Genomic DNA, 27781 nt, shown 5'->3' on the forward strand with positions numbered 1-27781 from the left:
TCATAAATTAAGAAATATTAGGTATATGGTAGTAAAAAATATTTTTTGGTGAGACAATTTAGGAATATTTAGGGATATTCTAGACCATAGAACCTAAAAAAACTATACCAATTCCTCAAGAAACAAGCAAAAATTCTGTAAAAGAAAATATATGACTTACATATTTAGAGATTCCTTAGGAATACAGGTAGTGTCCATGCTAAATAGAAACATGAAGTTGCTCTATTTAAAAATTCTTGAATGGCCACTTCAAGATTGCTATTCATTTCCAAGGCTAACTGGTATGTGAATTGGGTCACAAAAGCAATTTTCATTGAATACTATAGTCTAAAGAGACAAATTATACTTGGTTACAGAATATGTAAAAAGAGGCCTTGGCATATTTATATGTTAACTTGCACAACTCAGAATAGCAACTATTCCCTAAAATATGTATTGTATTTAGCCATAATCTCCATTGATTTATTTTATGCATATCAATAACATCTCATCAAATTATTCCTAAATCTGTTCCAGAAAGCATAGTGGTTCAAGAAAAGTACAGTGGTAAAACAGCCATACACCCTTACATACTTAAAGTAAACTTTAATGTCATCAATTCACAGAAACTGTGATCTGTATAAGTGATGAAACAGAATTGAAGTAAGAATATAAGAAGCAGCAGAAAAAAAACTACATCTGTGCCTTAACATTAGTCATCTCTTGATCATCTTCACGACTATATGGCAGTGGCTAACAGAAAATCATAGACCAGCTATTTAATGGGGTTGGGTCTATGGCCTTAATGTAGTAGCTGAATCTCTAATTGTCCAGTGTAACTTACTGCAAATGTGTTGTGAGGATGCCCATCACCAGAAGAGTGGCCACAGACACATAATTTTGTTTCTGGAAGCAATTCCTAGATTAAACAAAGAGAATCAGGAGTTGGCTTTTTTCCCCCAATCTTATGCTAATAATGTACATTATCATTTAAGAAAATTATTTTGGATTATTATCTTGGTAGGTCAACCTAGACAAAACTATCCCCCTTTGCATCACAGCTAATAATAGTATAAATTTTAAAAATAGGAATGATTTGGCAGATGTTATTTTGAATATTTGAACATATGAATTAATCACTAACCAAAAATTATTGATTTACCATGATCTTGACTTAAGAACCTTACTTCCCATTTCTAAACTAAACTTATAGCCAATATTAGTAAATACTCCCACAACGTTAAATGGTACTATGATTTTAGAGTACGGGTTGCTAGTTGTCCTTAAACTTTATCTTTTTCACACAAGCTAACTGTTGACTCATCAATTACAACCAATATAAATGAACATAAATCCTGTCTTGTCATGAAATGTGAGAACAATCACAAGAACCTCGTTTAATAAACTGTCTTGGCTCTGCAATACTACAACACAAATAATGCCATTAAATATATATTTAAGACTATGGAGCCAAACTCCATAATCTCTGATAAAACCTGTTGAATTATGTCATTTGTATTGAAAACTATTCTATATACTCAAATGAACAGTTTGCATTTTTATCTGTAAAAGCAAAGTGATTATTTATTGATAAATGACATGAAATGTCATTTTTTACCTAAGTAGTATTAGACATTTCAAAAGATTTTGTCTGAAGGGCAAAAGGATTACACTGCATTTGAATAGACCATGTGACAACACATCCTTAGACTTCATGTATGATATGAAAGGATGATCCCCATTCGTAAGATACACAAGGGAAATTATAAGTATACCAGAAAAGAAGAAAAGCAAGGAGGAATGTGGTAGGGGTGTCAAGGAGTATTTGTAGTGGTTTGATGCATGTAAATATTACATCTTATAAATAATTCTTTTCAAATACATCTCTGAAGTTCAGGGGCTCTGTTTAAGAAACAGATTGTATATGCTTTATATGACTATATGTCATTTTTTTCAAGACAAGAGCAACGTTAATTCAAACAGGAAAAAACAAAAATGGCTTCCCAAATATTCTTCTCTTTCAGTTTCCTATGAAGAATTATGTCACCTGACATTGGCAGATGAGGATGAGGAAAATATGTTCAAGTTATATTTTACTGTCAGAATCCAACAAACACGTTTTCATCTAAATTATTTTGTCAACAGCCTTGTAGTACCCTTGCTAACCTTATTTGGCACCAGTGAATAATTAGATACACAGGGGTGTGACTCCAATTGAAGGTGTTGGCATTGTAGCACTCTGTGAAAATATTAACTATGAGGTTAACTCCAATTTTCTCTTCTTTAATTAAATGCACATGGTACTAATGAGGTAACCTACTGTTCCTTGATAGCACTAATTAGCTAAGAGGAGAGTACACTCTCACACTGCAATTTAAACCTAAAAATAAGGTTGAAATATGCTAATTGCAGGCAATTTAAAACAGTACAAGTTGAAGAACTAGTCATAATAAGAGAAACTGACTGCTTTACAGTTAGGCAGCTGTAACTTTGGTTAAAATCAAAACAAGCCACATGATTTTTGGACTGCTATTTAACAAGGTCATAAGCATCTGAAAATTAAAAAAGAAAAAAGAAAAAGAAATGTTACTCCATACCACAGAAATGAACCAACTAACAAAAAAATGCTCAGATCAACATTTGTCTACCTAAAACCAAAAATGATCAGAACTCCAAAAAGTGCCACAACACTATTTATATTTAGTACTGAAAATGAAATTTCATAAGTAAGCAACATCACCTTAAGCTCTTTCAAGAGCACCCAACTTAAATATTGTACTTTGTATCTCTAACACAGACAAAACATATTTGGTGCTAGAGGTTTGCCTTCCCAATCACAAGGTCTGAAGGAAGATGTAGAGACAACTGAAAAACAGGAAAACTCCAGACCAGATACAAGTATACTGATAAAAATACACAAAAGATGCTATGGAATAAAATGGTGTAGGCACCATTTAAAGAATATAGGTGCCAAAATTATCAGAAGGATTTCATTGTAAGAGGGAGATTTTTGTTACATTACTTCTACAGATTGCAGTTATGGGTTGAGAGCAGCTTTAAGAATCACTGTGAGAATTTTCTCCATTCTCAGCTCAAATGACTCATAAATATAATTTCAGTAAATCTAAGTATAATCCAAACATATCTTCTTTAATTGTGTCTCAAAAATTTACACAATATGATTTCAACTGATAACCACTGAGATAACTTTGACATAAAACAAAATTCTAAAGGACCTTCTGAAGCCATTGCATATTTTTGTTAATCAGAAACTTTGTTTAACCAAAGTAATCATCAGCTGACAGTGCCAAATCATTCCTGTTGCCAGAGATAAAAATACAGCAAATAAAAATGATACTGTCATTAATCTATCCTTGGAGATAAAAGAGATAGGACTGTCCCACAGTAAGGACTTGCAGTGACACTTCTGCCCAGTCATTTTGCATGCAAAATTATAAGTTTAAACAATCAAAAGAGTTGAACAAGCAATAAAAAGTCAAAAATCAAAATCTGTAAAAAGAGAAAGTCAACTTAATCTTATGTTTACTGAAAAACAATACCTTGGAAAAAAGTAAACCGTTTGAAAGGTAAAGTCTTTTAAGTAACTCCCAATTAGTAACTCCAGGAGTTAAAAGTATGTGAGAATAAACTTTGCACTGCCATTAGCCCATCATCACGTCTTGCCAAAAAGCTTGGTTGAAGAAACTGCTTTGAAAAACCCACCAAGCTTCTCCTGGCTGTCCTAGAGCTCTCTACAACAGAAGGAGACAGAATGTTGGCAAGAGATGCTAATCAACCTCCAACCAACTATGCTTGAACAGATCCATGAGGTTGCAGGTCTGTAAAAGGGTAGCAAGTCAAATGAAATCATACAGTTATTGGAGGCAACCTGACATAGTCCAGCAAATCACAGGGAAATACAATACGAATGGATGTTTTAAGTGTTTGCATCTGTTTCAGATAAGCACCAAAGAACATTTTAAGAGTGAAAAGGCCATGACAATGTACTGGAATGGGCTTTCAACATTAACTTCAGAGGGAATCTATTCTTCCATTAAATATGGATCATTGCAATTTTCTGTTAAAACAATAAAGAGTAAATCGTTCTGTGTTGGATGTGAGAGCACTAGGTCTGGAGACAGTCTTCTAGGGTTCAGATCCTGACTCAACTCTTACTAGGAGTGTGACCTTGAGTAAGTTACTTAGCTCTCCTTCCTCTCTGTCCAGTTACCCAGGTGGCTCTAGCAGTAAAGAACATGCCTGCCCCTGCAGGAGACAGAGAGAGCTGGTTTGATCCCTGAGTTGGGAAGATCCCCTGGAGGAGGACATGGCAACCCACTCCAGTATTCTTGCCTGGAGAACCCAGTGGACAGAGGAACCTGGCAGTCTGTTGTCCTTAGGGTTGCAAAGAGTCAGACATGACTATAAAGCATACTTAGCACATATGCATACCTTTCTGTCTAGAAAGGGAATAGTAAATAACAAGGTTCTAAGGTTGTTAAATACACTGATTTATAAAGTACTTAGAACAGTACTGGTATTCATATGCTTAATGTCTCTTAGTTATGTACTTATTACTATTTATTAGCTATCATTATTGCTTCAGAACATTCAATTTTTTTCAAATAAAAAATAATTAAAGTTCTACTGTATATAAAAAACACTGTAAAGGATGCAAAATTTCCCAAGACATTCTATCTGCATTCAAATAGCTTTCTATTACTATTAGACTTCATGATATAAATCAGTCTCTTCCACATGAATATAAAATATTTGTTTCTCCTTAGAAACCTGGTGTGGCAAAGCAAAAAGTTAACATGAGGGTGTTTGCATTCAAAGACAAAGTTAAGTGACCTCTAAGAAATAATATAATTTCTACAAAGTTGATGATGGTATATTTTTCATAGAAAAATAGGAAAGTATTATAAGTTGATCTTTCCTAACAAATTAACATATTTTTAAAATATAATTTTTTGAGGTTGGCTGGAAATAGAATCAAATTTTTCTATAATATGTTTACAAATTTAGTGTCTTCTAAAATTTGGGACAAAATGATATATGAATGGAATAATGATCTACATTCTAAAGGTGCAAAAATTTTTTTTCAAAAGTCTTTGTCCAGTCAAGAACTGTGGACCCTCCTGACCTAATATGAAACAAGAATAAAATTAAATGGTTGAGTGGACTTTCCTCTACTCTAACTGTTATGTTTGTTGGTTTGGCTGTCTGTTTTTAATCCATTAATCAAATCTGAAAGAAGCTGTCGCAAGGACAGTGTGGCCAGGGTTGTACCAGAATCATACGTGCTGGCTTTGCAAATTCAGAATATTTTGTTTGAATATGCCCATCTCTGGAAAACAGATTAAAATCTGCCTAGCTTTGACAGAGGAAGTAAAGAAAAGGGAACTACTGCCTGGGAAATACTGTGAATATTTCATAAGACCAGTGGATCAGAATAGGAGGTAAAGCATTTGAAATCAGTCAATGAGTAGAAGGACAACACACCCTGGAGAACCAAACCAATATGAGCACACGCCTGAAGACTCCTCGTTCTGAACAAGCAGTAAGACTGTCTTATTTCCTTCTGTGGCATTGACTACAAAACCCATATGATATAGTGAGGAGAATACAGTACAGCCATCAAAGAACCACTTTGCAGAGAAGGAAATTAAAGCCCAGGGAGCTGATATTATTTACAAAGGTCATGCTTTTATTTATTTTTTAAGGCTGCTGTACATCATGAAACCTACAGATTCTCAAACTTTAGCATGTAAAATAATGTCTGGATAAACTGTTATAATTAAGAATTCAAGGCTAGACATCTAGATTCAAAAATTCTAGACAATCAGATTCAAAATCCATGAGTACGTATTTCTCAAGTATCTTGAGATCTGTGATTTAGAGCTTCCATGAAATACTGTCTTCCGTGTTCAAGATACTTGCATGAGAGGTAAGTGTTCACTCTTTTATTATATTATTCAGTCACTCAATACTTAAGAACCTACTGTGTGCTATAAGCTATATTATCCGTGTAGATATAAAAATTAAAGAAAATCATCTCTGGTTCCAGAGGAGAGTGGGAAGAATAGCCTTGTAAACTAGGATACAACTAAGTGTGCCATTTGCATCTTGAATCTCTTTGACAGTCAGATAAAGTCTAGAATGACTTCCTCAGAAAGAAAATTTAATTATATAAAATAAAATATGAGAAGTTAGGAAGGAAATCAGTTATACTGAAATTCAATTATCAAAATATTTAAAAAGCCGTGTTTATAATTATTAATCAATGTGCTTCTTTGTGAATACATTACATAATAAGACATAATGTCAGGTTAATAGTCACTATAATTTTAAGAAGTAATAAGCATAACTAATACTTCTAGATATTTTTGCCAGCTGTAATGTAATATGAAAACATCTGTCATAATTTTTATGACACTGTAAAACAATGTCATAGACAATGCCAATCTTACTGTGATTTGTTACCTACATTTGTAATAGGAGAAAATATTAAGTTTTAATTAGAAGTGAAAATGAGAACACTTTTTCCTCCATTCATGCTCATTGACCTCCTGAATCTACCCATGGATCCTATGCTGAGACTCAACATTAGAGAGAAATGTACTATGACATAAAAAGAACAGTTCCACTATATTGGAAGAATGTATTAGGAATGAGAAATTTATTACTTGAAAAAGAAAGACCTGGAAAGGAAGAAAAAGAGAATCCAAAAGACTTAGAGTTGCACTTGACAAATGTGAGCATGTGGGTGTGGCTCAAATATGAGATGTTTAGGGAGACAGGATGAGAGAGAAGACCGGTAAATTCAGACTATGGAAAGTTCTGCATATCAGACAAAGAGAATTTCTATCATGCCCTGAGGTAAAGGGAAGAGCAGATTTTCTTTTAAGGAGACATTCCAAAAGCCTGAGGGTGTGGGCTTAGACTAGAACTGGGACCTTATAGATGGTAGCCCAAGATGCCCAGAGATTCACTGGAAAGTTAATTACGGTGTAGGCCAAATCAAGAGCAGTCAAAATGAGAAAACAGTACTCATTTTGAGAAGAGGCTAACTTCTGATTTGAAGATTATCTGAGTGACAGAATGAAAGAGTGAAGGACACTGGAAGTAGATTGTGATGTATCCAGCAAGTTAAAAGGACACAAGAAATTAAAGAAAAAAAAAAAATTAAGAGGATTTGCTTCATTTGGAAATACTACATTGGAGGTGACTGCAGGATATGCAGGTGGTTATTTATAGCAAATATTTGAAAATAGTATAAGCTTTAAGTTCAGGGAGATCTGAGATCTTACATGGTGGACACAAGCAGTGAGTGGATGTGTGGTCACTGAGATCATCTAAAGAGGTGGTTCTCAGTTCGTTCAGTTCAGTCAATTAGTCATGTTCGACTCTTTAAGAAACCATAGACTGCAGCATGCCAGGCCTCCTGTTCATCGCCAACTCCCAGAGTTTACTCAAACTCATGTCCATTGAGTTGGTGATGCCAACCAATCATCTCATCCTCTGTCGCCCCCTTCTCCTCCCACCCTCAATCTTTCCCAGCATCAGGGTCTTTTCAAATGAATCAGTCCTTAGCATCAGGTGGCCAAAGAATTGGAGTTTCAGCTTCAGCATCAGTCCTTCCAATGAATATTCAGGACTGATTTCTTTAGGATGGACTGGTTGAATCTCCTTGCAGTCTGAGGGACTCTCAAGAGTCTTCTCCAACACCACGGTTCAAAAGCATCAATTCTTCAGTGCTTGGCTTTTTTTATAGTCCAACTCTCACATCCATACATGACTACTGGAAAAAATCATAGGTTTAACTAGACAGACCTTTGTTGGTAAAGTTGGTAAATCTCTCTGCTTTTTAATATGCTGTCTAGGTTGGGCATAGCTTTTCTTCCAAGGAGAAGCAGTCTTTTAATCTCATGGCTGCAGTCACCATCTGCAGTTATTTTGGAGCCCCAAAATACAAAGTCTCTCACTGTTTCCAATGCTTCCTCATCAATTTGCCATGAAGTGATGGGACTGGATGCCATGATCTTAGGTTGAGTTTTACGCCAACATTTTCACTCTCCTCTTTCACTTTCATCAAGAGGCTCTTTAGTTCTTCTTCACTTTCTGTCATAAAGGTGGTGTCATCTGCATATCTGAGGATATTGATATTTCTCCCGGCAATCCTGATTCCTGTTAGTGCTTCATCCAGTCCAGCATTTCTCATGATGTACTCTGCTTATAAGTTAAATAAGCAGGGTGACAATATACAGCGTTGATGTACTCCTTTTCCTGTTTGGAACCAGTCTGTTGTTCCATGTCCAGTTCAAATTGCTTCTTCCTGACCTGCATACAGATTTCTCAAGAGCCAGGTCAGGTGGTCTGGTATTCCTATCTCTTAAAGAATTTTCCACAGCTTGTTGTGATCCACACAGTCAAAGTCTCTGGCACAGTCAACAAAGCAAAACTAGATGTTTTTCTGAAATTCTCTTGCTTTTTCAATGATCGAACAAATGTTGGCAATTTGATCTCTGGTTCCTCTGCCTTTTCTAAATCCAGGTTGAACATCTGGAAGTTTACGGTTAACGTACTGTTGAAGCCTGGCTTTTAGTATTTTGAGCATTACTTTGCTAGCGTGTGAGATGAGTGCAATTGTGTGGTAGTTTGAGCATTCTTTTGCATTACCTTTCTTTGGGATTGGAATGAAAACTGACCTTTTCCAGTCCTATGGCCACTGCTAAGTTTTCTAAATTTGCTGGCATATTGAGTGAAGCACTTTCACAGCATCGTCTTTTAGGATTTAAAATAGTGCAGCTGGAATTCCATCACCTCCACTAGCTTTGTTCGTAGTGATGCTTCCTAAGGCCCACTTGACTTCACATTCCAGGATGTCTGGCTCTAGATGAGTGATCACACCATCATGATTATCTGGGTCATGAAGATCTTTTTTGTATATTTCTTCTGTGTACTCTTGATACCTCTTCTAATATCATCTGCTTCTGCTGGATCTATATCATTTCTGTATTTATTTTGTGCCCATCTTTTCATGAAATGTTCCCTTGGTATCTCTAAAATCTTGAAGAGATCTCTAGTCTTTCCCATTATACTATTTTCCTCTATTTCTCTGCATTGATCACTGAGGAAAGCTTTCTTATCTCTCCTTACTATTCTTTGGAATTCTGCATTCAGATGGTATATCTTTCCTTTTCCCCTTTGCCTTTTGCTTCTCTTCCTTTCAAATATATTTGTAAGGCCTCCTCAGACAACCACTGGGCCTTTTTTCTTTTTGGGGGGGATGGTCTTGATCCCTGCCTCCTGTACAGTGTCATGAACCTCTGTCCATAGTTCTTCAGCCACTCTGTCTATCAGATCTAATCCTTTGAAACTATTTGTCACTTTCACTGTATAATCATAAGGGATTTGATTTCGGTCATACTGAATGGTCTAGTGATTTTCCCTATTTTCTTCAATTTAAGTCTGAATTTGGCAATAAGGAGTTCATGATCTGAGCCACAGTCAGCCCCCAGTCTTGTTTTTGCTGACTGTATAGAGCTTCTCCATCTTTGGCTGCAAAGAATATAATCCATCTGATTTCGGTGTTGACCATCTGGTGATGTCCATGTGTAGAATCTTCTTTTACGTTGTTGGAAGAGGGTGTTTGCTATGACCAGTGTGTTATCTTGGCAAAACTCTATTAGCCTTCGCTCTGCTTCATTCTGCACTCCAAGGCCAAATTTGCCTGTTAACTCCAGGTATTTCTTGACTTGCTACTTCTGCATTCCAGTCCCCTATAATGAGAAGGACATCATTTTTGGGTGTTAGTTCTAGAAGGTCTTGTAGGTCTTCATAGAACCATTCAACTTCAGATTCTTCAGCATTACTGGTTGGGGCATAGACTTGGGTTAAAGTGAAGTCACTCAGTCATGTCCAACTCTTTGCGACCCCACAGACTGTAGCCTACCAGGGTCCTCCATCCATGGGACTTTCCAGGCCAGAATACTGGAGTGGGTTGCCATTTCCTTCTCCAGGAGATCTTCCCGACCCAGGGATTGAACCCAGGTCTCCCGCATTGTAGGCAGACACTTTACCATCTGAGCCACCAGTGAAGTCCACAGACTTGGATTACTGTGATATTGAATGGTTTGCCTTGGAAATGAACAGAGATCATTCTGTTGTTTTTGAGATTGCATCCAAGTACTGCATTTCGGACTCTCTTGTTGACTATGATTGCTACTCCATTTCTTCTAAGGGATTCTTGCCCACACTAGGTAGATATAATGGTCATCTGAGTTAAATTCACCCATTCCAGTCCATTTTAGTTCACTGTTTCCTAAAATGTTGACGTTCACTTTGGCCATCTCCTGTTTGACCACTTCCAATTTACCTTGACTCATGAACCTAACATTCCAGGTTCCTATGCAATATTCCTTTTTATAGCATCGGACTTTACTTCCATCACCAGTCACATCCACAAATGAGTGTTTTTTTTGCTTTGGCTCCATCTCTTCATTCTTTCTGGAATTATTTCTCCACTGATCTCCAGTAGCATATAGGGTACCTACCAACCTGGAGAGTTCATCTTTCAGTGTCCTATTTTTTGCCTTTTCATTCTGTTCATGGGGTTCTCAAGGCAAGAATACTGAAGTGGTTTGCCATTTCCTTCTCCAGTGGACCATGTTTGTGCCATGTGCTAAGGCCATCTGGTTAGCTTCAAGTAAAGACTGATACTGGGTTCTAGTGCCCTGAGCATCTGATTTAATTAGTCTAGGGTGGCACTCAGGCACCTTGGTAACAATAATGATAAATATAAAAACTGATATAATAACTGAAAAGATAAATATATGAACAGAGGGAGGGATTTCCCTCACACTTTCGGTGAGGGAAGTCAGCAAAAGATAAAGGAGTGCTGTCAAAAGTCCCAAATGTTCTAACAAGGTCAAGTAGGATGAGACTTGGTCTTGAATACAACACTCTGAGGTTATCAGTGCTACTCAAAAATATAATTTCATAATAAGAATGGGACAGAAATATAATATGTTAAAGAAGAAATGGAAGTTGAAGGGTAAACAATTCTTTCCAAAATTTTAATGATGAAGAAAAGGATAAGGCTAAGAAGATTGCCTGACATAAAACAAAGGTTCAAATAAGATACTGTTTTGTGGATGTTTGGTTTTTAAAGACAGGGAGACTCACAGAAAATCAGGAGACTGAAGCTACAGGAAAGCAGTTGTGAAGCTGACAAGACAAGGTCCTAGGAAAGGTTGGGCAGGGAAATTACCATATATAAAAAGAGAAGTTGACCTTGTAGAGAAGACCTCACTGTGACACAAAAGAGCCTAATGAGAGGTACCAAAATGAGTTTATTTTAGGAGTGAGAAATGAGAGAGGATGCAGGAGATCTTGCCTGGTGGCCTCTAAATTTTCTTTCCAAATTAGAAGATGAAGCCACTGGGAATAGGGACTCAGTGTGAGATGTAGGAGCTTGAAGCAGACAGTGAAGATCCGAAGCTGATGTGTGTGCACGCATGTGTGTGTGCTATGTGTGAGGGGCTTGGGGGTAAGGAGTTCAGAAACAATTGCTAAACAGTGATGAAGGCTAAGCTGAACTTGTAGACTCAATACTGCCTGATACTGAGATTTTCTGTAGGAATATTCAGTAGTTTTCTTGGGAGTTCCTAGGTGTCTCAGTGGTAAGGAATCTGCCTGCCAATGCAGGAGATGAAGAAGACCTGGGTTTGATCCCTGGGTTGGGAAATCCCCTGGAGCAGGAAATGGCAACACGCTCCAGTATTCTTGCCTAGGAAATCCTATGGACAGAGGAACCTGATGGGCTGCAGTCCATGGTGTCGCAAAGAGTCGGACATGACTGAACGACTGAGTACACACACAGTGGAGGAAGGAAAGCCATAGTTTGAAGAATGAGGAGCAAGATCAGAGTGAATAATACAAAACAGTGAGAGTATCTTTAAGGTCATCATTAATCATGGGATATAGTTGGCTCAGGAAGGTGCGTATGTGGACGGAAGTGGTGGTGAGGTGGAGAAAATGACAAAAAGGGACAGTGCTTACAATCAGAATGTGAAGTTGTTAGGTCTACTAACTCAAATAGATTTTGAAATATTGGTCCAAGGGCTTAGAGAATATTATTGAAAGTACTGATTATTAAAAGTTTTAATTTTATGTTTGTTTTTTCACGGATCACTGTAAACTTTAAAAAAATAGTATACTTTCTTTCTAAACATGCCAAATTATACCATTCACCAGTAACAAATTCAACATGAGAATCCAAATTTATGGGATTAAATTAGGGATTACTCTTTACTTAAGTAATAAAAAAAAGGGAATTAAGATTACATTTAAGTAGAAAAAAGAAATCTGATTTTTATATAATCTTTAGGAACATATTCATTGCATAGACTGAGGCATACCTGTACACTAGTGAATAATGTGTTACTAGGTGCTATTTACTTATAAGTCTCTATTGCCTTGTGTTTTCTCAGCGTTTATAGAGCAGAATTATTTGAGGGAAAAAAAAATATTGTCAAGATCATGCTACAATCCTATAGCAAATCAGCTCAGTTATTACAGAGGAAATCTGTTGATTTTGCCAACTAGGCATCTATTCCTTTTTTTGCTAACAGCATGAAAGTTTTTCTTGGGGATCATCCCCATTCTGAAACACCCTCCCCCCAACCCCCAATCACCATATGCAAACTGGTAGGACTGGTTTAAGGGTAAGTGGGTGGTAAAACAGACCATTAGATTCTCTCTCCCAGTAACTGATTCTTGAGGATAATAAACAGGAATTCATCCAACCTAATGCTGGGACCCCACAGAGCCTGCCCAATGATCTTGCTTTTGCTTCCTGTCCTTTCTGTGACCACATTTTTGCTGGGATTTTCCTGGTATTTGTAACCAATTCTGTATCTTTGACTAGATCCTACTTTTTAAAGTTTTACTTGCATTTCTGTGACTTGCAACCAGAGATATAAATTAACAAGAATACTTTGAAATATTTCAATCTATAGTCTCACTGTTAAAATTAGGATTAAACTTTGATAGCTTTTAAGTTAAGTTTTGGAGCAAATTTTAGGTTACAACCCATTTTCAGGGAAAATACAAAAGATAAGGCCGAAAATCATGATCTTAGCCACCTTATATTTACTATTTGCAAAATTAAGTGAAGTAATCATAAATTTCCATCATAATGTTAGTTTTATAAATACATTCTTTCTTTTCCTTAATATGCCAGCTTATGTAATCAAACTTCCTATTCTGCAAAGCATAGTACAATATATAAAAATGGAAAAATAAAACATAAGGTTAAATCAAAACATATCAACACAGGCATTTTTTAAAAAGTATTGATTATTGACAGACATTAGGAGTTTTATTTTTAATCATAATTTAAGATTATATGGGCTTCCTAGGTGGCACAGTAGTAAAGAACACACCTGCCAATGCAGGAGACGTGGATTCGATCCCTGGGACAGGAAGAGCCCCTGCAGAAAGAAATGGCAACCCATTCCAGTATCCTTGGCTAAAAATTCCATGGACAGAGGAGCCTGGCAGGTTACAGTCCGTGGGGTCACAAGAGTCGGACACAATTTAGCGACTAAACCACCATCAAACCTGTTCACTGACTCCACAGACAACCTGAATCTCCAGGGATGTTACTCAAGTATCTTTCATGCAGCTAAAGTCATTGAAAAACAAAAGTTACCCAAGGTGTTGCTCCTACAAGTTATTACATTTTTAAGAGGTGATATAGATAGCAGTCAACAGACACTTCTGGTATAAGATACTCCTGCAGAGTAATGGTAGAATATTTTATTTTTGTTTACTTGTTGTATACTTATTTGCTGTGTTCAAGGGAATATTTTAAGCTCTTCTGAAAAAACAAAAATAAACAGGACCTGGATCTCCTGATCCTTTGGAGAATGGAAGACAATTTTAAAGTTACACAGAAATTACTTAATAGATAAAACAGATGGATTCTATGCATGGGATTGTCCCCCTGGGTATATTGAAGTTACGCAGACGTATTTATGCTCATATAAGAATAACTGTCCTTAGTTTTCAGTTTTTATATGTTGCACTCAGAAGAATATATAGATGTCTTTCATTGCCTTAAGGAGGCTAGGTGAGGCAATAGAGGGTAGGAAACAGGCCAGGGTAAAAACTTTCAATGGAATGAGAAAGCATTGAGCAGTGGATGGTGCACAGGACATACAGGCACTCAAATCCACCTGTTGATGATTGAAATGCTAATGACTGACTTAGGTTTGTTCAGTATTTTACTCACCACAGACTTACTGACCATCAAGTTAATACCACTTACAATAAAGGATATTACTCCATTTTTGTTGACTACTGACTTCTTTTTAGGCTTCAACCTCCCTTTCCCCTTGTGGCCCCACATCTGGACAGAAACCCTGTGTATGTGTCACTTACTGGCCACTGAAGGGAAATTTAAAATACCTGCTCAAGGTATCTTTGCTCCAGCATATCCCAGAGACATTACACAGCAATGTAACCCAGTCTACACCCTGTCCTGTCCCAAGCCAGCCTTGACCTGTGTGCACCTTACCAGTTCTCCCCAAAGTCTCCCATGGGAATAATTAAATTTCTTTCAAATTCTCCTCTTGTTTGGAGTGTCACTAGCTTCGACATCTAAATTTTGGGTGGGATTCCTCTCACTTCTGCTGGATACTGCAGAAAACTACTTTCTATGCTAAGAATTGGGGTACCAGGTTAAGTAGGTGTCCCTAATCCAAAGAGGTTATAGACCAATTGGGAAGACAAACTACTAGTGATGGGTAATCATAATAAGTACTATGACAGATGGATGCACAGGTTTTTATTGGAGCATAGAGAAGGGGTACTTACCTGGCAGACAGTGAACAGAAGAGGATTTTAGACTAAGTGATAATACACGGACATTAGTATAAAAATAGGTGTGAGGTGGTTGAAGGTGTGGAGCACTGAAGACCAAAGTGGAGACCGTTATGAAGGCTTGAAGGTATAGGGCCCTTGGCATCACTCAGAGAAACTGACAGTCCAGCAGGATCAGAGAGAGTGCTCATGAAGAGCTGGTGGCAGGGATGGAGACAGAGAAGTGGAAGCCAGAGGTTCTAGTGGATCCTGTAAAGCAAAGTGGCTTTAAGGTCCTTCAAATTTCTCATCATTACATGTGTATACCACCTGCCTTTCTCTTGGAGGATTGCATGAAGGGTAAAATACATAAACGCATTTCTGAAGTATTTAGTATTACAACCCTGAAGTAGTAACTGTGACGAAAGCAGAAGGGCACAAAATATTCTTATAAATCTCAGTGATGGCAAGAACTATGCCCCTACTCTGCAGGAAACTCCTCTTCCTCTTCCTTCCAATCAGTTGCTTTCCTAGGACTCTACATATATTTTATTCCTTAATATTCTTTCCCTATTTTTTAAAGCACACTAGTAAATTATAGCATATTTAAAGCCAGTTCAGTAACAAAATTCCACTTGGAAAACTCTGCTTACAAGAATACAGTGTACTAAAATTTAACTTATCTGAATTGTAGTCCCATAAAGGTATAAAAATACATTTGCATTTTATATTACAAACAAAAATTAATAATATAATTTTACATAGCAGTATAGTTTCATCTTCACAGAAGTTCTGTGGTAAACTAAGTTTAAAAATTTGGAAAACAGAAAATGTCAGTTCAATTTTATAGTGCAGCACTGAGAGAAATGAAATACACATTTTGAAATTTGGGATTCAGAGGGAAAAAACGGAATGCTTCACATTAGATTTAACTGGATACTGTCCCTTTCTCTGCTATTTGGGGCATTCAGAATATAATTTCACAGATGATATATTTTTCTTAATGTGATTTTCAGACTACATCTAATGGAAAATGCCTGGTTAGGATTAAGAGACATAGTACAGATGTTAAACCACATTTGCATGCAATTATTTCTAAAACAAATGCCAGGGTACAGAGTCTATTGAAATGGCTTTCAGGATGGCTGGCACATGTATTAAACCAGCTTCCAATCTCTGAGTAAGTCTATATTCTGAATATTTCAAATGAGACACTGAACAAAGAATAAATCTTTGTTTTTTACCTTGAGGCATTGTCCAAGAATGTATGGACATAGGGTTAGAGCCCAAGGATTCAAGGTAGAGATTTGGCATTTTTTTTAAAGCAACAGCTTTTCTGCTCAATCCAAAAATTTCATTTTATGTATTAATTTCAATTGCTGAAAAAGTAAAATGATTACAAAACAGTTAACAATATGGGGAAGAAAAACAGACAGCAATACATTTAGATGTACTGTATAGCTCTCAACTTATTTTAGGGTTTTTATTCAGAAAGGAATATAAAATATCTCTAAGGTTATTAATTTTTAGTTAGTAGAAATCTCACTTTAGCTGATAGTTTAAATATACCTTTAAGCCTCACAGTAGAAGAAATTCCTGTTCAGAGTACTCCTGAAAGATCTCTGTTACTGACTTCATTGGAAATATCATAAGCGGTGAATGGTACAACCAAAAAGTTGCATTCACTGCTTTGCTTATATAGGGCATTGTGCCTTCATAGAGGCACTAAACCTACAAGTCCTAGGGGCTTGTGGAATGGGCAAGACCTTTACCTTCTGGTGATCATTCCCATGGAAATGCATTTTTGGACTAGGATTTGAATCAACGAATGAAGCCTGAAGAGCCACTGCTGTACCTATTATGTTTCAAAACCAAACACTGCCTCATACTTTCATTTGTCCAAATTCAGAAAGTACCAGCATCTCTTTCACTGTATGCTTTACTCCTTAGGGGGGACGATTCAGACCATGATCATCCCTAGGAATTTATGAGGGGACTGAAGGATGCAGCAGTTCCCTTTCTGATCCCTGCAGGGAAAGCAGCAGCTGCCCTTGGATCAGCTACTTTTTATCCACTGTTGGTCTCAGTGGCAGCTCCTTTTCTTGCCAATAATGATAAATGAGGGACTCTTTAATGAGGAATAGAGACTTCAAGCTGCACACACAGAAGCATATCTGGTTGGCATCTCTGATTATGATTCAATCCCTACGAACCCTTTCCCCCTCCTGACACTGATGGGAGGTAGAGAAGAAACCTGAAGGAAGAGAACCAATTATTGGAAAGCAAAAAAACACTCTCACAGAAAATCTCCTATCATTTGATATTAAAGTTCTCATGATGCCAAGAAAACCTCGAGTAGAGGTCCAGAACTGCCACTCATTTTTTTTTCCCCCATATCAAAAGATTATTCCCCATGGTCACTGGGTAAGCATCTAATGTCATTACCATGTCCCACCGCCTTCTTAACAGTGCTTCCCAACGGATGAGAATGATGAGGTACAGGAGAGAAAGGGAGAAAGGAAGTCAGAGTCACTCCAGTAGAATCTTCTAGTGGTAGTGGTGATGAAGACCCCCTTCACTGGGGAGGCCCCATGCATCCCTCCAACCTTTTCCCTTCATCACCACCCCTTTATCTTAACCACAAATTGACCTCGGTTCAAAACAATGGGGAGTTTCAAGAAAATGGCAGTTTTCTCATTTGCCATCCTGCTTATTTTGATCTGTTAAAAAAAAAAACAAAAACAAAAACTTGAGATATTTCAGATAGCAATTAAGAGGCTACATGTTATCAGTAATTAAGGGCAAGGTAAGAGGCAAAGGGATTGGAATCAGACTGAATTCAATTTACATTCCAGCTTACACTATAATGTAACTTAACTTCCCTAAGGCACACAACAGATTTCCCAGCCCAGGGAAAAGGATTGAGAACACCCAGGGAATTTGACTTTGGAGGCCAGTGGGATTTGATCACAGAACTTCCACAGGACTGGGGAAAAAGACTCATGGAGGACACAAACAAAACCTTGTGTGCACCAGGACCCAGAAGAAAGGAGCAGCGACCCCACAAGAGACTGAGCCAGACTTGCCTGTGAGTGTCCAGGAGTTTTTGGCAGAGGCAGTTTCGATAGTCAGGGGCACTGGATGCAACATTTCTGGGAGCTGCAGCATGCTGGCATAAGTCCTTTTGAAGAAGGTAGCCATTACTGCCATTACCCCTACCACAGAACTATAGGGAGGGAACACAGCCCCACCCATTGACAGAAAATTGAATTAAAGATTTTCTGAGCATGGCCTTGCCCACCAGAGCAAGACCCGGTTTATTCCACAGCAACTCCTTCCTCTCAGGAAGCTTCCACAAACCTCTGTCCTCATTCATCAGAGGGCAGACAAATGAAAACCACAATCATAGAAAACTAACCAAATTGATCACATGAATCACAGCCTTGTCTAACTCAATGAAACTATGAGCCGTGTCAGGTAGGGCCACCCAAGACATCATGGTGGAGAGCTCTGACAAAACGTTGTCCACTGGAGAATGGAATGGCAAACCACTTCAGTATTCTTGCCTTGAGGACTATTCCTTGAGGAATAGTATGAAAAGACAAAAAAGATACTACACTGAAAGATGAACTCCCCAGGTTGGTAGGTGTCCAATATGCTACTGGAAAAGAGTGGAGAAATAGCTCCAGAAGGAATGAAGAGGCTGAGCCAAAGTGGAAACAATGTCTAAGTGTGGATATGTCTGGTAGTGAAAGCAAAGTCTGCTGCTGTGAAGAACAATATTGCATAGAAACCTGGAATGTTAGGTCCATGAATCAAGGCAAATCGGAAGTGGTTAAACAGGAGATGGCAAGAGTAAACATTAACATTTTAGGAATCAGTGAACTAAAATGGATTGGAATAGGTGAATTTAATGCAGATGATCATTATATCTACTACCATGGGTAAGAATTCCTAGAAGAAATGGAGGAGCCTTCATAGTCAACAAAAGAGTCTGAAATGCAGTACCTGGGTGCAATCTCAAAAATGACAGAATGATCTCTGTTCATTTCCAAGGCTAACCATTCAGTATCACAGTAATCCAAGTCTATGCCCCAACCAAAAATGCCAAAGAAGCTGAAGTTGAATGGCTTTATGAAGACCTACATGAACTTCTAGAACTAACATCAAACAAAGATGTCTTCTTTATCATAGAGGACTGGAATGCAAAACTAGGAAGTCAAGAGATACCAAATGAAGCAGGGCAAAGGCTAACAGAGATTTGCCAAGAGAACGCACTGGTCACAGCAAACACCCTCTTCCAACAACACATGAGACGACTCTACACATGGACATCACCATTACAGCTTACGGTGAACAATGTTGGATTTGTGATCTCCAAATAAGAAGATTTAGCTTCGGATCAGGAGCTAGGCTTGATCACTCAGAGCTTTTGTGTGGCATAAGTTTTATTAGGTGAAAAAAGGACAGAGAAAGCTTCTGACACAGACAACAGAAAGGGGGCAGAGAGCGTCTCCTTCACTACTCTTATCAAGACCTTAGGTACTTTTACAGACCCACCCCCACAATGTACATTTAAATTAACAAGATTAAAACTAACAATAGAAAGGTCTTACCAGACCCACTCCCACAATAAACTTCTTAAGATGACAAGATAAGTCAGAAGGCTCTTGTTAAGAAGGAGAAACAAGTCCTCCAGCAACAACCAATGTTGTTATATAATCATTAGTTCAGAGCTTAAGGAAAAACATACCCTTGAGTTGTTTTGTTGTGTGATCATCAGCTCTGGGCATAAAGAAAATTAAGTCTTATGTGACTAAGATGAAGGAATGTAGAAAAAAAAAATTGTCCTTTTCTCTTCCTTGAGAGCCCAGGCCCCCTGTCTCCTCTTTGGGGACTCTGGATCCCTTTCTCCTCCTTGAAGGCCCCAAACTCCTTATCAAACTATTTAAGACTTAACTCTTATCAATCATATGGTCAATATTGAAATCTGATTATATTCTTTGCAGCCAGGATGGTGAAGCTATATAGTCAGCAAAAACAAAACTGGGAGCTGACTGTGCCTCAGATAATGAATTCCTTATTGCCAAATTCAGACTTAAATTGAAGAAAGTAGGGAAAACAACTAGACCATTCAGGTATGACCTAAATCAAATCCTTTATGATGATATAGTAAAGTTGCTCAGTTGTTTCCGACTCTTTGCAACCCCATTGACTGTAGTCCACCAGGTTCCTCCCATGGGATTTTCCAGGGAAGAGTACTGGAGTTGGTTGCCCTTTCCTTCTCCAGAGGATCTTCCCCACCCAGGGAATGAACCCAGGTCTCCCGCATTGTAGGCAGATGCTTTACTATCTGAGCCACCAGGGAAGTGTATGATTATATAGTGGAAGTGATAAATAGATTCCAGGGGTTAGATCTTATAGAGTGCCTAAAGAACTATGAATGGAGAATCATAAAACTGCACAGGAGGTGGTAATCAAAACCATCCCCAAGAAAAAGAAATGCAAAAAGGCAAAATGGCTATCTGAGGAGGTCTTACAAATAGTTGAGAAAAGAAGAGAAGTGAAAGGCAAAGGAGAAAAGGAAAGATATACCCATTTGAATGCAGAGTTCCAAAGAAAAGCAAGGAGAGATAAGAAAACCATCTTCAGTGATCAATGCAGAGAAATAGAAGAAAACAATAGAATGTGAAAGACTAGAGATCTCTTCAAGAAAATTAGAGATACCAAGGGAATATTTCATGCAAAGATGGGCACAATAAAGGACAAAAAGGGTATGTATCTAACAGAAGCAGAAGATATTAAGAAGAGGTGGCAAGAATACACAGAAGAAATGTACAAAACAGATTTTAATGACCCAGATAACCGCCATGGTACGATCATTCACCTAGAGCCAGACATCCTGCAATGCGAAGTCAAGTGGGCCTTAGGAAACACCACTATGAACAAACTTAGTGGAGGTGATGGACTTTCACTTGAGCTATTTCAAATCCTAAAAGATGATGCACTCATTATGCCAGTAAACTTGGGAAACTCAACAATGACCACAGGACTGGAAAAGGTCAGGTTTTATCCCAATCCCAAAGAAAGGTAATGCAAGTAATGTTCAAACTTCCACAGAATTACACTCATTTCACACTCTAACAAGGTACTGCTCAAAATTCTCCAAGCTAGGCTTCAATAGTACATGAACTAAGAACTTCAGATGTTCCCGATTTAGAAAAGGCAGAGGCATCAGAGATTAAATTGCCAACATATGTTGGATCACTGAAAAAACAAGAGAATGGCAGAAAATCATCTACTTCTGCTTCATGGACTACGCTAAAGCCTTTGACTATGTGGATCACAACAAATTGGAAAATTGGTCAAGAGATGGGAATACCAGACCACCTCACCTGTCTCCTGAAAAACCTGTATTCAGTCAAGAAACAAAAGTTAGAACCAGACACAGAACAACAGACTGGTTCAAAATTGGGAAAGGGGTATGTCAAGGCTATATATTGTCTTCCTGCTTATTTAACTTACATGCACAGCATATCATGTGAAATGCAGGACTGGATGAAGCACAAGCTGCAATTAAGATGGCTGGGAGATACATTAATAACCACAGATATGCAGATGACACCATCCTTATGGCAGAAAGCAAAGAGGAACTAAAGAGCCTCTTGATGAAGGTAAAAGAGCTGAGTGAGAAAGCTGACTTGAAAGTCAACATTCAAAAACCTAAGATCATGGCATCTAGTCCCATAACTTCATGGCAAATAGAGGGAGAACCAATGTAAACAGTGATGCACTTCATTTTCCTGAGCTCCAAAATCACTGTATATAGTGACTGAAGCCATGATATTAAAAGATGCTTGCTCCTTGGAAGAAAAGCTATGACCAACCTAGACAGCATGTTAAAAAGCAGAGACGTTACTTTGTCACAAGGTCTGTATGGTCAAAGCTGTGGTTTTTCCAGTAGTCATGTATGGATGTGAGAGTTGAACCATAAGGAAGGCTGAGCACTGAAGAATTGATGCTTTTGAACTGTGGTGTTAGAGAAGACTTTTGAGATTCTCTTGGACTTCAAGGAGATCAAACCAGTCAATCCTAAAGGAAATCAATCCTGAATATTCATTGGAAGGACTGATGCTGAAGCTCCAATACTGTGGCCACCTGATGTGAAGTGCTGACTCATTAGAAAAGACCCTGTTGCTGGGAAAGTTCGAAAGCAGGAGGAGAAAGGGATGAGAAAGGACGAGATGGTGGGATGGCATCACTGACTCAATGGACATGAGTTTGAGCAAGCTCCGGGAGATGGTGAAGGCCAGAGAAGCCTGGCTTGCTGCAGTCCATGTGGTCACAAAGAGATGGAAAAGAGCGACTGAACAACAACCTTCCTAAAGCTCAGTTTCTTATTCTGTGAAATGAGAAAACAGAAATATAGTACCAGGTATACAAAGTAAGCCCTGAATATTCGTTATTCAAGTGAAACAAAATCATAAAAGCCTGACAACCTTTCTTTTGTTAGGGGAAAAAAAGGCATTAAAATAGGATGGCAATGTGACAAATGTGATTTGTCTAATATCTCTGGTTGACTCCTCAGTGTTTCTTTTCAATGGCCTACTCACCCTTGTCATATTTAGTTATAATGGTCAACACACTGTCACTAAAAGGTGTAGGAGGACAGTTAGGGTCTAAGATAAGGCCCTTTTTGGGGCAGAGGTGTGTCTGTATCATGACATTGGGCATGTATAAAATCCTTACAGAGATACATGAATGACTAGTAGTAAAAGGTTGCTCTGTATTCATAAAACAGTTTAAAATACAAAAATTAGTGTTTAAACACTTTAAATATTAAGATACAATGGAAGGTAACAAGATTCTATGAGTTAAGATTATGATTAAATTAAATAAAATTCAATTTTTTCCAAAGATTATATTTCTTTAGTGTTTAGATTCATAAAGATGGAAAGCTGAGATGAGTTCTGAGTTAGAAAAGATAGGAGATCAAAAGCTATCGCAGTAATTACTACATACCACAATAAAAAAAGAAAAGAGTAGCCTTGTGCCAGAATGAACTCAAATTTACACAAACCTCCATGACTACATATGTACTAAAAATAATATAGACTTGTCTTTTTTTTTTTTTTATGTTTGAAAGAGTTTCCTGGGAAAGAAAATGTCAGATTTCAGAATTGTGTTATCGTCTATTAGAAATTATTCCTTTCCAAGCCAGGACCAAGTTTCCATAGACCAATAAGCTGCTCTCAAGAATGAAGCTAATTTACATTTAAAATAGGAGTACAGTCTACCCTTTAAAAGCACAATGGTAAACACACCAATTTGACAATTACATTAATATGAGTATTTGCATAATCTGTCTCCCACACCTGTTCTTAATTTGAAGCAGCTGCAGGACAAATCACATCTTACTAATCTCAATGGGTATGTGCAAGTTCCAAACAATAATGCACATATATTATTTTTTGAAGATATTTTATTTTTGTGTTTCCTGACAAAAAAAATGGTACAAGTTTTGTGGAAGCCATAATATTTATTTGGTTATTATTATTTAGTGGAATAAGCAAATAATGTTATCCTTTACATTTTTGTCTTCCTCTGTTGCTAGCTTATGATAGTACTGATTTTTTCTGTGGAGTTAATTTTCTTAAATACTATGTATTCACATGGATATATATTATTTATACATACAAATAACATGTATTAAATAAAATGTATTCAAATGGCAAAGGATTAAAAAGGACAATGAAAATATAACTAGAAAACTTCAATAAGGAATATAATCCTTATAAATAACCAAAAGCAAATGCTTTAATGGAAAATGACACAAAATCTGCAGATCATCTGGAGATGTCAGTTGTTGTTTAGTTGCAAAGTTGTGTCCAACTCTTCTGTGACATGGACTGCAGCCCACCAAGCTTCTCTGTCCGTGGGATTTCCCAAGCAAGAATACTGGAGCGGGTTTCCATTTCCTTCATCAGGGGACCTTCCCCACCCAGCGACTGAACCCGTGTGTCTTATGTCTCCTGCACTGGCAAGCAGACTCTACCCCTGAGTCATCAGGGAAGCCGGGAGATGTGTTTGTAGTTCAGGTAATTGCAGCATCTTTTGGAACATCTTTTCAAAACTGGGTTCCATTTATGCTTTAACAATAAGATATCAGAGTTTAACAAACAGATTTACTTTCACCCTTTAAAAATTCCATTTTGTGTTTGTGGGTATTCACACACTCAATGCCATCAGCAAGGAAGTCAGTTTATTACAATATATATTCTTCAACTTCATGTATTTAAATCATTTAAATCCCAACTGTGTAATACAAGACACTCGTGTAATCTGTCAACAAACTGTTTCTCTTTAATCTTCTTTCACAAGTGGGAAATGAAGTTAGAGCTTTCTCAAAATGTTATTTATTTCCTCAAAAATGAATGAGAGCAAGCACAGTAATGAGCGGGAGCAATCAACAAAACCAATCTGTGTACTTCCAGGCTGTTGATCTGTGAAGAGGTAAACACTGAATTCTTAGTTCACTATTTCATTCTGAATTTTACAAGCAATTTCATACTACCAGAAAGAAAAAATACTGAATAAATTAGTTGTAGCTTATACTTCTATTACATTTTCATTCACATTATTTAGGAACTCTCACCATGTAAGTGAAAATAGAGTCAGGAGAGTTAGGTGATATGCCCAAATTCTCACAACCTAACAATGTTATGGTCCGGGTATCCTGACTTCAGCTTTATATTCCTCCCCATAACTCATGGAGATTGATCTGAATGAAAAATAGTGATTATGATAAACAAATAGTAGCTAACATTTCTACTAATGAAATCTTTAAAGTTTTTTTTTTCTTTCATTTTACAGTATCTTAAATATTTCAACTTACGGCTTCAAATGTACTAGAAAACACTTCTTCAAAAGTGACTATAATAACAGAACTATTTTCTATTTAGATAAATAGATTGCAAATTCTTACCAAGAACCAAGGCTAGTTACTCTAGGAGTATAAAAATAATTTTATTGCTACATAATTTAGGCAATAATGTCGTTATCGTGATTTTGAGAGAAGCAATTTTCACAGCTGTGACCTCTACATAATTATATTTCTAAATATTCCTCATTTTATTTTTCTTCATTAGAAACCTTACATGTACAATTGAGCACATAGCAAGTACTCTGAACAGATAAGCTGGCATGTCACGGGGCATGTAGAATATAATGGGGTGAAAACTATATTTGTAAGTGATGAATATGTACATTGCATAATATTCTAACAACAAATTTCACTTTTTCTCTGAGTTATCAGAATATTTTAACCTCAATAAATGAGTCATACATATCTAAATTTTAAAATAATCTTTTGTTTTTGCTACGAAGGCAAAAACTATCAAAGTATATATTACAAGTTTTGTCAAATATAATAAAGAAGGTTAATTTTTTTGTAAATATAAGCTGCCGTAAAGGTATATACTTTTTCTAAAAATAAAGCATTTGGATAACAAATTTTTAGAGCTAGAGGCTGAGTCAAATCTCCTCAGTAGAGAGAAAAGTAACACGAGGCTACTCTGAACTGTCCTTGCCAAGTTCACACAGTTAGGAAGTGCTGGAGTCAGTCCTGGAATTTAGGGCCTCTCCCATACACCACAAAGTCTGGCCTCATAGCTTTACAACAAAGCATATACCAAACAACAACAGAGCATTTACAAACATACAAATGCTTTTCTATGGTCCTAAACTAGGCTATAATTCAACGACTGGGTACAAATGATTCTTATGATCAAAAATAAACTATAAAATATAAAGTGCTAATTGCTCAGTCGTGTCCAACTGTTTGCAACCCTGTGCACTGTAGCCCGCCAGCCTCTGTCCATGGAATTCTCCAGGCAAGAATACTGGAGTGGGTTGCCATTTTCTCCTCCAGTGAATCTTCCCGACCCAGGGACCAAACCCAGGTCTTCTGCAAGGCAGGCAGATTCTTTACCATCTGAGCCACCAGTGAAGCCCCACAAAATATAAAACTGCTTTCACTTCTATATTGGTAAGATGATGCCACATGGATGCACACATAAGTGCTGGCAAACACATAGATACATGTTAGATACACATATATCACTGGGAGGCTGGAATTCAAGTGAGTTTGGGTCCTTCATATTTTTATGTGTAGTCTGAATTATTTTTGTAAGCATATATTGCTTTAATAATCACTCAAAAACAAGGTTACTTGAAAACAGGACTTAGAATCGTGATCATAAATGTTTTTCACAGAACAGGAACAAAAAAGTGAGTATTAATCACTCAGTCATGTCTGACTCTTTGTGATGCCACAGACTGTACCCTGCCAGGTTTCCTATCTATAGAATTCTCCAGGCAAGAATACTGGAGTGGGTTGCCATTCTCTTCTCCAGGCAATCTTCCCAACCCAAGGATTGAACTCAGTCTCCTGCCTGCTGCAGGCAGATTCCTTACCATCTGAGCCACCATGTTTACACTTTCAAACCTTCTGACATCAGGGTTCAGCATGTAAGTACTCTGATTAGTTAAAAAATAATTTATATTCTTGCCTTAGTCTCAGTAATGCAGAAAAATAAATGACTACTACCCTTGGCATGAATGTGAAGATACTACTAAAACATTTCTTTCTCCTTTATTCTTTTCAGTCTGAGTAAACCCACTTTGTGACCAGCTCTCCCTTTCTCCCTTTAATCATCTCCATCATGTTACTTGTTTTCACACTTGGACTTGTTTTCACACTTCAATATCCCTTAAACTCTGGAACTCGGTCCTAAATGAATTTTAAGGAACCACAAACAAAGCCTTAGGAGGAACAAACGTGAAGAAAACCTTACTCTGCTCAGTTTATAAGTGATGGCTGATTCACTAAACATTTGGGGGGGACGGGGAGCAATTTATCCCATAAAAAGCCATAACTGTCAAGGAGGTTTTTTTATTTTTAACCTTAACCAACTGAGTTTTGTTTAAAATGGCTTAGAACAATGGTTATTATCTTCAATTTTTATCTAGCCAGATTGCCAGCTCCCTGAGGATAGGAACATCTTTGAATCCCCTATGGTACCTGGTGTCTGCTTAGCAAAGTGTCTAATACACTGAGGGCATTTAGTCATGTTTCTTTGATGGATTGATTGACTGAGGACATAAATTCTAATACATGGAAATACTGTAAATGAGTTTTGAAATCTTACTGCTGTTTTTAGCTTGTAGTTTTTCCACTGGAGCATGATAATATTTGTTTCACATGAAATTGAATAAAGTAGGCTTTTCAATTTATTTCTACATTACTCCTGAACTCTCTTTTTTATTAAATAAATAACTCCTTGAGTAGAATAGCAAGCATAAAGGTGGGAGAGGGGGAATAAAATATATTAACTAACCTCTGCTCTAGTCTAGCAGTGTTGCAAATTCTTGAAAGGACTGCCAAATAAAAAATACCATAACTGCATCAATTGTCTAAGTACTCATTTCTGAGAGCTTCTTTTTTTTTTTTTTAATTTAACATTTAATTTTTTGGCTGCACCACATGGCATGTGGCATCTTAGTTCCCCGGCCAGGGACTGGAACCTGCGCCCCCTGCAATGGAAGCACAGTCTTAACCACTGGATGGACAGGGAAGCTCCTCTGATGTGGTTCCTAAGAACTAGTCCTCACTACCCGAGAACAGGTCTTTCTTTCAAAGAATTTGTATTTTATGTGAAACTGTTAATCAATGCCATTTTGACCTTTTGGTGATGACAGGTTACATCTCAGCACTGAGTAACCCACTTAATAGTCCTTCATCAGAAACTTGACATCTCATGCACATGCTAGTTCTAGTTCCTGAAAGACTCAGGAATCACTAACTAGAAAGTACTTGTGTGTGTGCTTCTGTGTTTTTTACTGTATGTATACAAATTTCTGTATTTCCTAG

General features: G+C 37.3%; 1 protein-coding gene across 9 annotated transcripts in view; it reads right to left on the reverse strand.

Moving 5' to 3' along the window:
- Nucleotides 1-27781, reverse strand: part of FOXP2 (forkhead box P2) — a 632418-nt gene that overhangs the window by 138873 nt on the left and 465764 nt on the right. For 7 of the 9 annotated variants that reach the window (XM_065939060.1, XM_065939064.1, XM_065939063.1 and 4 more), the window contains one exon: nucleotides 824-898. The exons of the other annotated variants lie outside the window; for them this stretch is intronic. In XM_065939060.1, coding sequence (XP_065795132.1) covers nucleotides 824-898 — 75 coding nt within the window. The remainder of the gene's footprint in view (nucleotides 1-823; nucleotides 899-27781) is intronic. 9 annotated transcript variants of the gene reach the window in all.

The sequence above is a fragment of the Muntiacus reevesi genome, chromosome 6 (genome assembly GCF_963930625.1).
Source record: "Muntiacus reevesi chromosome 6, mMunRee1.1, whole genome shotgun sequence".
NCBI lineage: Eukaryota > Metazoa > Chordata > Mammalia > Artiodactyla > Cervidae > Muntiacus > Muntiacus reevesi.